At 43.2% G+C, this 10870-nt stretch overlaps 3 protein-coding genes across 3 annotated transcripts; all 3 read left to right on the forward strand.

Annotated features, from left to right (window-relative positions):
• The first annotated feature begins 2849 nt into the window (after positions 1 to 2849).
• LOC129728700 (uncharacterized) lies at positions 2850 to 4097 on the forward strand. The gene has a single exon (XM_055687152.1). The coding sequence runs from the start codon at positions 2850 to 2852 to the stop codon at positions 4095 to 4097; it is 1248 nt and encodes a 415-aa protein (XP_055543127.1).
• A 1517-nt stretch (positions 4098 to 5614) lies between these two features.
• LOC129728701 (uncharacterized) lies at positions 5615 to 7648 on the forward strand. The gene is made up of 3 exons (XM_055687153.1): positions 5615 to 6532; positions 6589 to 7224; positions 7415 to 7648. Exons 1-3 carry the CDS (start codon positions 5615 to 5617, stop codon positions 7646 to 7648), a joined length of 1788 nt encoding a protein of 595 aa, XP_055543128.1.
• Positions 7649 to 7990: 342 nt separating this feature from the next.
• LOC129728702 (uncharacterized) lies at positions 7991 to 8518 on the forward strand. The gene has a single exon (XM_055687154.1). It carries the CDS (start codon positions 7991 to 7993, stop codon positions 8516 to 8518), a length of 528 nt encoding a protein of 175 aa, XP_055543129.1.
• The last annotated feature ends 2352 nt before the right edge of the window (positions 8519 to 10870 follow it).

The following is a 10870-nucleotide window of genomic DNA, read 5'->3' on the forward strand; positions in this document are numbered from 1 at the left end:
ACTGTTGGGTCACCATTCCTGAAAATATCATTTTTGGGAATTTCCTTATAGTGGAGTAGTAGTCGAATGAGTGACACACACACGTATGCAAGGTAAATTATTGAAAAAATCGAATTTCCCAAGATCGGCCGGCCTAGCGGAAAATTGTGAGTATGAGCGAATGTTTGTCTACTAGTGGGTCACCATTTCTGAAAATATCATTTTTGGGAATTTCCTTATAGTGGAGTAGTAGTCGAATAAGTGACCTACACACGTATGCAAGGTAAATTATTGAAAAAAACGAATTTCACAAGATCGGCCGGCCTAGCGAAAAAACTGTGAGTATGAGCGAATGTTGGTCTACTGTTGGGTCACCATTCCTGAAGATATTTTTGGGAATTTCCTTATAGTGGAGTAGTAGTCGAATAAGTGACCTACACACGTATACAAGGTAAATTATTGAAAAAATCGAATTTCCCAAGATCGGCCGGCCTAGCGGAAAATTGCGAGTATGAGCGAATGTTGGTCTACTGGTGGGTCACCATTCCTGAAGATATCATTTTTGGGAATTTCCTTATAGTGGAGTAGTAGTCGAATAAGTGACCTACACACGTATGCAAGGTAAATTATTGAAAAAATCGAATTTCCCAAGATCGGCCGGCCTAGCGGAAAATTGTGAGTATGAGCGAATGTTTGTCTACTAGTGGGTCACCATTTCTGAAAATATCATTTTTGGGAATTTCCTTATAGTGGAGTAGTAGTCGAATAAGTGACCTACACACGTATGCAAGGTAAATTATTGAAAAAAAAAACGAATTTCCCAAGATCGGCCGGCCTAGCGGAAAATTGTGAGTATGAGCGAATGTTGGTCTACTGTTGGGTCACCATTCCTGAAGATAGCATTTTTGGGAATTTCCTTATAGTGGAGTAGTAGTCGAATAAGTGACCTACACACGTATACAAGGTAAATTATTGAAAAAATCGAATTTCCCAGGATCGGCCGGCCTAGCGGAAAATTGTGTGTATGAGCGAATATTTGTCTACTGGTGGGTCACCATTCCTGAAGATATCATTTTTGGTAATTTCCTTATAGTGGAGTAGTAGTCGAATAAGTGACCTACACACGTATGCAAGGTAAATTATTGAAAAATTCGAATTTCCCAAGATCGGCCGGCCTAGCGGAAAATTGTGGGTATGAGCGAATGTTGGTCTACTAGTGGGTTACCATTTCTGAAAATATCATTTTTGGGAATTTCCTTATAGTGGAGTAGTAGTCGAATAAGTGACCTACACACGTATGCAAGGTAAATTATTGAAAAAATCGAATTTCCCAAGATCGGCCGGCCTAGCGGAAAATTGTGAGTATGAGCGAATGTTTGTCTACTAGTGGGTCACCATTTCTGAAAATATCATTTTTGGAAATTTCCTTATAGTGGAGTAGTAGTCGAATGAGTGACCTACACACGTATGCAAGGTAAATTATTGAAAAAAAACGAATTTCCCAAGATCGGCCGGCCTAGCGGAAAATTGTGAGTATGAGCGAATGTTGGTCTACTGTTGGGTCACCATTCCTGAAAATATCATTTTTGGGAATTTTTTTATAGTGGAGTAGTAGTCGAATAAGTGACCTACACACGTATACAAGGTAAATTATTGAAAAAATCGAATTTCCCAAGATCGGCCGGCCTAGCGGAAAATTGTGAGTATGAGCGAATGTTGGTCTACTGTTGGGTCACCATTCCTGAAGATATTTTTTGGGAATTTCCTTATAGTGGAGTAGTAGTCGAATAAGTAGCCTACATACGTATGCAAGGTAAATTATTGAAAAATTCGAATTTCCCAAGATCGGCCGGCCTAGCGGAAAATTGTGAGTATGAGCGAATGTTGGTCTACTAGTGGGTCACCATTTCTGAAAATATCATTTTTGGGAATTTCCTTATAGTGGAGTAGTAGTCGAATAAGTGACCTTCGACACTGGTACAGTGAAATAAGTGATTGAAAAACCAAAACAAGCAAAAAAGGAATCGGCGAGTGGTAAGCTGTTGCGCTCCGGAAAATTGAAAAGAGTGTTATTCCCATCGCCCGTTGCCTCTCCACCCTGTTCTCCATTATTTTATACACCCAGAGCAACATTCCCAGGGGCAGCTTTGACTCCGTTTAAAGGTGTGCGTGAGCAGAAAGAAGCACAAGAGAGTCAGCAACGAAAGAAGAAGATGGCTGATACGGTGGCTGCTCTGGATGAGTGTCTGACGTCGACCAGAGGTAAGGTTGTTAGAATACAACAAGCGATTGTTGCTGCCGACCATGACCACGGTAAGTTTAGCATACATGCCCTCAAATTATATGTTAAAACCGTTGACGCAGCATATGACGACTTCAATGGGTTCCTCAATCGGGTCTACCTTGCTGATTCGACTCAAAGGAAAGCTTTTGAATCCAAGTTCATTGATTTTGAGGAATTGTATCAGTTCGAGAGCATTTCTTTGGCGGAAATGATACAACAACATGAAGATGAGCAAAAGGCTGTAGCAGAGCTAGCCCTGACTGAAAGTAGGAAATTTGAGAAGCCAAGCTCCATTTGCCAAGCTGGCAGTAGTGGAACAACAGCTCCAGTTCAGATAGTACCATCTTTATTACTCCAACAAACACCGCTACCAATTTTTGACGGTAGTTATGAGAACTGGTACAAGTTTAAAGATCGATTCACCGATATTGTGAACAAATGCAGTGGAGACTCCCCAGCCACGAAATTACATTTTCTTAAAGCTGTAGTCGGGAAGGCTAGGGGAGCGATCGACCAGCAAACGTTGAACGATAATAACTATGATGGAGCTTAAAGGCTACTAGCAAAAAAATTTGAAAATTTGCGCATGGTTGTTCAGGCTCACAATACACAGTTGCTGTCGCTAAAGCAGATGACGAAGGGTTCCCATGCAGAATTGACCAGTTTACTTGATGTAGTCGAAAAGCGATTGGAATCACTCGAGTTCCATAGCTTGAAAATGCAGGACAACTTGTCGGAGGCTCTGATTGTCAATTTGGTCATTTCCAAGTTGGATATTGACACTAGAAAGGCTTGGGAGGCCACCGTAGAACACGGTAAGTTACCGAAGTATAAGCAAACCATGGATTTTCTCCGACAGCATGGTTATATGCTTGAACGGTGTGAGCAATCGTTTGGAAAATTAAAAAATATTCCGCCAAATCCTCGAGTTGCTGGTATTATAAGTAAGGCGCACGCAGTAAGTATTCAGCAGAAACCCAATTGTGTGGTGTGCAACTCCGATCATCTAATTGAGATGTGTGACACGTTCAAAGGGCTTAATATAAATAATGGATACATGAAAGCGAAACAAATGGGATTATGTTTCGCTTGTCTGAAACGAGGACATCGCACTGCAAACTGTAACACCGATAGCAGCAAACTATGTTCGTGCAAAAAGAAGCATCACCCGCTCATGCACTACGATGAGAAGAAGGAGTCTACTGAAACGGCAACGGGCAGTGTTGAGACGAAAGGAGTTGCTGGAGGCTCCGATTCATCCAGTTTAGAGCAGATCGTAGCCAAATGCGAGGCTTCTGTTGTTCCGAACCACTCGGTGGAGCAGGTGCTTCTGGCGACGGCGGTAGTCGATATTTTCGACAGCAGAGGTGTTGCACATAAATGCCGTGCAATGCTTGATTCTGGTGCAATGGCGAGTTTTGTATCAGAAAGAATCTGTGACTTGCTGGGTTTGCACAAAGAGAGCGTGAACGTTCCGGTTATTGGCGTAAACGGAGCTAAAACTACAGTAAGGTTTAAAATCAACGCTGTAGTGAAGTCTAGAACGACGGAGTGCAGCTTTTCCCTGGATTGTTTAGTGGTGCCTCGAGTTACGGGAGCATTGCCATCGATGAAACTGGACACATCTAGCTGGCCAATTCCGGAGACTGTGAGGCTGGCTGACCCGCAGTTCTTTCAAGCGAGTCGCGTTGATTTGTTAATCGGTGCCGAAAGATGTCACGAGGTGCTTCAGGATAAAAAGATTGTCATGTCAAAGGATCTCCCCTTACTGCAAAGAAAAAATTACTGGGATGGTTGGTTGCCGGACCAGTATATAATTATCCGAGTGTTGTGAGTGTGCAGGTGTTTCAAACTGAATCTGCCGACGAATCAAGACCAGGATAGAGAATTGTACTGGTACCCGACAGCATTCACACGACAGCAGCAAGATTTTGTGATTGCCATTGTGGAATGAAACGCTACGCGACAGTAGCCGCTCTCGAGGTATCATACGTTCTGCTGTTATCTCTTGATTTTTGTCACGAATTCAGCATGAACAACAATTCTCTCGCTCATTTGTCTTCATATTGTAGTCATTGTGAAGACAATCTCTGGCTCAGTGTCATTGCCTGTACTGCCGTGAGATGACAAAGTGACGTAAGTGCCACTTTCTCGAATATGAGTTTTTCATGCCAATTTGTTCATTATTCGAAGATCTATCTTTTGGTATCTTCCTTTTCGTTGTTACTTATTCGTACGTTGCATAAAATCCAAAAAACAAAGTGACGTTGGCACACATTTCCATACAAATGTGACGAAGAATTCTTTCGTTTTTGGGCCGTACTGAAAAACTGATCACTTGGATCTACGTCACATTGTCATCTCACGGCAGTGTAGCTCTCTGTGCAATATATGGCATTTATTACGAATTGAGGTGGATTCAATTTACTTAGCATTGATTTTTTATTCGGGTCCGCGGACGTTTATTGAATTTGTAAGATTCATGCGTTTATTGTACTGCTCTTTATTTGAATGTCAAATGCTTAATTTAAATAAAATTTTACCTACAGCGGACTCTTTTTGAAAGAAAAAGTTCACAAACAGGAACAATAAAATAAATATAATATCGGGTCACGGGTGGTATTCTATCGTATATGTTGTGTCGTACTTGTAACTTTTTCATGTACGCGATTCAGCACGAACGGCTGCTAACTTAAATATTACTTTGCTCTAAGATATATGTAGCTTTCACAAGCATTCGTGTTTCAACTTACAACCAGTTTAGATCCAAACTAACGACGAAGTTATTAAGATTCAAATCTTCTGGTTTACACGATTGATGATATTCTTCGGCAGAATACAGAAATTATTTATTTTCCATTATATTGCTGTTCTAAACTGTCGCGTTATTGCTAATTATTGTCATTCGGAGAGTGCAACAGTCGAAATATGTCGCCCGGGCCGAAGATCGACACAAAAGAGAATCGTTAACCACCCGTGTTGGCTTCTCGTCACACGATTCTCTCAAATAAAGAAGCGTACAGTTGAACGCTGCTGTCGAAGTCTGCGAGTGAGGCAACAGTACTTTTCGATACGGTGGCATGCAGAAAAGTCAACTGTTCGACACACTGATCAAGACTTGAGAAGCTGATAAGGCGTTTTTGGATGATCGAAGAGCAGGCGCACGACCCCTTGGAGAACGATGACTGCGAGAGTCACTTCAAGGCAACGTATGCTCGAGCAGAGGACGGAAGGTTTATAGTACAGCTACCCTTCCGTGAAGATGCGGGCAACCTTGGCGAATTCCGTAATCAAGCAGAACGCTTTAAGGCATTGGAAACCCGACTCTAACGAGACCCAGAAATGAAAAAAATGTATTGCAACTTTATACAAGAGTATATTGATCTCGGTTATGCAAAAATATTAAAAACTGATGAGATAGGAATTGATGGTGCGTATTACATGCCACACTATGGCGTCTTTAAGCCTGATAGTTCGTCAACGAAATTGAGAGTGGTCTTCAACGCGTCCGCTAAAACAACGACGAACTTATCGCTGAACGATGTTCTAATGGATGCTCCTATCGTCCAGAGTCCATTATTCGACATCATTGTACGTTGGAGAATGCCAAAGTATGCATTCACTGCGGATACCAGGCAGATGTACAAACAGGTTTTGATGCACCCTGCTCATACGAAATACTTGAGATGCCTGTTTCGGGATGACAGAACGCAACCCATAATGGATCTGGAGTTGCTCCGAGTGACGTATGGCGTTGGCCCTGCTGGATTCCTGGCCACACGATCGTTGATACAACTAGCTAAAGATGAACAGAACGATTTCCCGAAAGCCTGCGAAGTGGTTTTGAAGTCGTTTTATGTCGATGATGTGCTAACCGGAGCTGATACGCTAGAAGAGGCGCAGAAGCTTCGTAAGGATTTACTACTGCTACTAGGAAGAGGTGGTTTCAAGCTGCACAAATGGTGCGCGAACGAAGCAGCCATCCTGGAAGGAGTGCCATTGGAGGATCGAGAGAAGCAAATGTGTTTCGAAAAAGGTGGTGTGATAAAAACTCTCGGGGTGCTGTGGGACCCAGCGAATGATGTCTTTATGTATCGAGTGAAACCTATGAATGACTGTTCGTTACCTCAAACCAAGAGGCACGTGCTCTCCGAAATTGCCAGACTCTTTGACCCTCTCGGTGTGTTGGGTCCGACAATAGTGTTGGCTGAAATAATAATGCAGATGTTATGGTTGAAGAAAATCGATTGGGACGAGTCGATTCCTATTGTTTGAAGATTTGGAACAAACTAAGATTCGAGTTGTGCGCAATCAACAATCTGAAGATACCTCGTCGTGTCACCGTTAATAATACTGCGGTTTACGAGATACACGGATTCTCGGATGCGTCTCGTTCCGCTTACGGTTGCTGTGTGTACTTGCGTTGCATTACCGAAGATGGCATCATTGAAGTGAAGTTACTGTGTGGCAAGTCACGAGTCGCACCATTGAAGGAGTTGAACCGTGAGGAGAAAGAGGGAGCGCCGCTGGAAGCGTTAACCATGCCAAGATTAGAGCAACGTGCAGCAGCGCTGTTAGCAGACCAAGTAAAAAAAGTGCGCGAAATCCTAGGTTCTAACATTTCCCGTGTCATACTGAGGTCCGACTCGACTATTGTGTTGAGTTGGATTAAAAGTTCGAAACCGAACCTACCGGTGTTTGTCCGTAATCGAATCGCGGAAATTCGTAAACTGAGTTGTGATGCCGAATGGCTACACGTAGGAACGAAAGAGAATCCGGCAGACTTAGTGTCCAGAGGGGTGCTCCCCATTGAACTGATGAAAAGTGACTTGTGGTGGAACGGACCAAAGTTCCTTCGTGCGAGTATAACTGAAGAAACTTTACAAGGAAAGACCAAAAGCTTGAGTGAGGAAGTGATTACAGTGACAGCGATAACTGTGCCCGAAGCTGAGTTGTATAAGGTAATTCAGAATAGTAGTAACTTTCGCCGCGTGCAAAGAGTATTTGGTTATGTCATGCGATTTATCTCTAACTGTCGTGCAAGGCGCAGTAAAGAAAGGATTCGCTGTGGAAAACTGAACGCCACAGACTTTCGTAACTCATTGTACACAATGGTGAGGACAAATTGCGGTATATCGCGGCGAAATCAAGAACGTTTTGAGAGGTGAGCCAGTGAACGGTAAAATACGAAATTTGAACCCTATCTATGATCCGATTAAACGGTTGCTACGAGTAGGCGGTCGACTCAAGAATGCTATACTACCGTTGGACCAGAAGCATCCGCTAATACTACCGGAGAAAAACAGGTTCACTGATTCTATTATTGAGGCTATTCGCCGCGAAGAGCTGCACGTTGGTCCGAATGGTTTATTGGCCAAAATTTGACAACAGTTCTGGCCAGTAAATGCGACGCGTACCATCAAACGCGTCTTGGGAAGGTGTCTTAAATGCTTCAGGTTACATCCGAAGGATGTACAGCAGTTCATGGGCAATTATCCAAGCTCGCGTGTCACTCCTGCTGATCCGTTTGCTAGAACGGGAGTAGACTACGCGGGCCCCTTCCTGTAAAAGCAAGGGAGAACGAAGGCTCGAAGCAAGGCGTACGTCAGTGTCTTTGTCTGTATGACAACTAAAGCGATTCATTTAGAGTTGGTAAGCTCCCTAACTTCTGATGCATTCTTGGGTGCTTCACATCGCTTTGTTGGGCGTCGCGAAAATGTCAATGAGATGTTTTCCGATAACGGAACAAACTTTGTTGGAGCTGAGCGTCAATTGGTCGAATTGAAGGAGTTACTTAGATCACAGATATTGGAAAGAAAACTCGAGGAATTCTGTCAGCCTCGTGGAATCTCTTGGAAGTTTAACACTCCGAAGGCTCCACACCAAGGTGGGCTCTGGGAAGCTGGGGTGAAAAGTATGAAGAGCCACCTGTACAAAGTGATGAATGAATCATATTTCACATACGAAGAGATGACAACGTTATTGGTTCAGATAGAGGCCATTCTGAATTCAAGGCTCATGGTACAACAAAGCGACGACCCGATGGATTATGAAGCGTTGTCACCAGGTCATTTCTTGATTGGCCGTGAATTGACAGCAATCGCTGAGCCAATCTACGATATTCCCAAGGAAAACACACTATCACGGTATCAATTAGTTCAAAAAACGGAAGCAGTCGTTCTAGAAAAGAACAAGAACAGAAACGCAACAAGTGGAACAAAACCCCAACGTTGCTCCGTGAAGGACTCTTGGTGATATTGAAGGACGACAATCAACCACCGCAAACTTGGAAACTAGGCCGAATTATTAAAGTTCACCCTGGAAACGATGGCGTTGTTCGAGTGGTAACAGTACGAACCAGCACTAAGGAGTACACACGACCTACAGAGCAAATTGCTGTACTGCCCATAAATGATGTAGATCCGGCCGACCAGACTGATCAGGTTGAAGGTTGAGCCTTCTGGCTCCGCGGGGTGGATGTTATAGTTGGAATGCTGAATTTTGCTAATTTTTGTTCAGTGTATGGAGATGTCTTATCCCCCGAGCCCGTTTTGACAGTTTTTATTACTTTGTATTGATAATTTTCTTGATTTTAACGTTTCCGGTTAATTCACATCAGCATTGAAATGATCATTAATAAAAAAGCTACCGTCGCGTACGGATGTTAAAACCATACAGTACATTTTGAGTTTTTTATTTGACCGCTTAATTTCGTCCGAAACAGATTTACATAACGAAAAAAAAAATTCTTGGAAAATACTTGTCGATCTTCGGGGTGCTATTTGCTCCACAGTTCTTTTATTTGGCATACTATCCAGATGCATCATTTGGAACTGACAAAAAAGGACTAAAGTGACTATGTGATATTGCATCGGTAGCCTTTATGAACCAAAACATAGAAATTATATTTTCAAATAACAGATGAAATATTGCTCGATAATGAAAACTAGATTTGCAATATTTTCTACGCAGTTTATTTTTTGAAAATAATTCGCATCGTGTAATGACACAACAAATATATTTGCTATAGAATGCGCGGGGAGCCTTTGTTATCGTTCGAGCAAAAAGATTTTTAACCAAATATTTGTTATAGTGTAATAGCGTACGAATCTGTTTGCGCGAAAAAAAAAATACGCAAATAAATTAGGTATCAAATATTTCGAATATTTGTCTCGTTTGATGTCTGCTTTACGCTGCCAGAGGAACCGTTTAGACGGCCGGCTTATGGAAATAGAAGCAGTTTTAATACGAAGCACGAAGCTCGTATCATCAAGCCACACGCGAGCACTCGCGAGTGCTAGCGTTCAAGAATCCGATGTGCATAAGCGAGAACGTGTATAGATGTGTGCACTCGCACACGGCGCAAGCATCAGCCACTCGCGAAATATTTTTCTCCTTTATGAACTGTTCGTAGCGTCCGGCAGAAGAGTGAGAGAAAGGGAACATACTTCTCATATTCACATAGGAATGAATAGGACACTGCTGCTTCTCACTCTCTTGGCAACACTGACTGGCTGAGCGTTTCGAAGATCGTCGTCTTAATAGGGCAACGACCCCATAATTCGCCCACTTTATCCGAGTACCCAAAATTCGCCCACCTATTTTTATTTTGTTCGCAATATAGTGTCAACTCTTAGAACCGTGTTTAAACATAAAAAAGAAACAGCTGAGATTTGCAAATAAATTATTATTCGGCATAGTTCAATAACAAACCCCGTAAACAACTTGTTGATTAGTGGGTGGGCGAATTATGGGTCCCTTACCCCGTTGATAAACATATTGATTCGTTGTTCGATTTAGCAAAATTAAAATTAAAAGAATTTGGGAGCGTCGCTACTGAAAGAGAAACTGTACTCTCCGCCAGATCTTGCTCCACGTGGTCTACCCATCTTGCTCGCTGCGCCCCTGGCCGCCTTCTTCCTGCCGGTATCGAGGCAAACACCCGGTATTCTTGCAACGTGCCCTGCCCAGCGTATCCGTCCAGCTTTGGCCACCTTTTGAATACTGGTATTGTCGTAGAGTTGCGCGAGCTCATGGTTCATCCTTCGCCTCCATATTCCGTTCTCCTGCACGCCGCCAAAGATCGTCCTTAGTACCCGTCGTTCGAAAACTCCGAGCCTTCGCAGGACTTCCTCGAGCATTGTCCACGTTTCATGCCCGTAGAGAACAACCGGTCTTATGAGCGTTTTGTACAGGTTACACTTCGTACGGGGGCTTAGTCTGTTCGACCGCAATTGCTTGCGGAGCCCATAGTAGGCACGACTTCCGCTGATAATACCCCTTCGGATCTCACGGCTGGTATCATTGTCCTCGGTTACCAGTGAGCCAAGATAGACAAATTCGTCGACTACCTCGAACTCATCGCCGTTGATCGTAATGCTACTGCCTAAACGATGTCGATCGGCTTCGGTTCCGCCGGCTGGCATTAACTTCGTTTTAGACGCATTTATCTGCAACCCAATCCTCGCTGCTTCGCGTTTCAGTCTGATGTACTGTTCTGCCAGCGCCGCGGATGTTCTGCCGACAATGTCCATGTCATCAGCAAAGCAAACGAATTGACTGGATTTGTTGAAAATCATACCCCGCGTGTTGATGTCCGCTCGATTC

Source organism: Wyeomyia smithii, chromosome 3, assembly GCF_029784165.1.
Source record: "Wyeomyia smithii strain HCP4-BCI-WySm-NY-G18 chromosome 3, ASM2978416v1, whole genome shotgun sequence".
NCBI classification, from domain to species: domain Eukaryota; kingdom Metazoa; phylum Arthropoda; class Insecta; order Diptera; family Culicidae; genus Wyeomyia; species Wyeomyia smithii.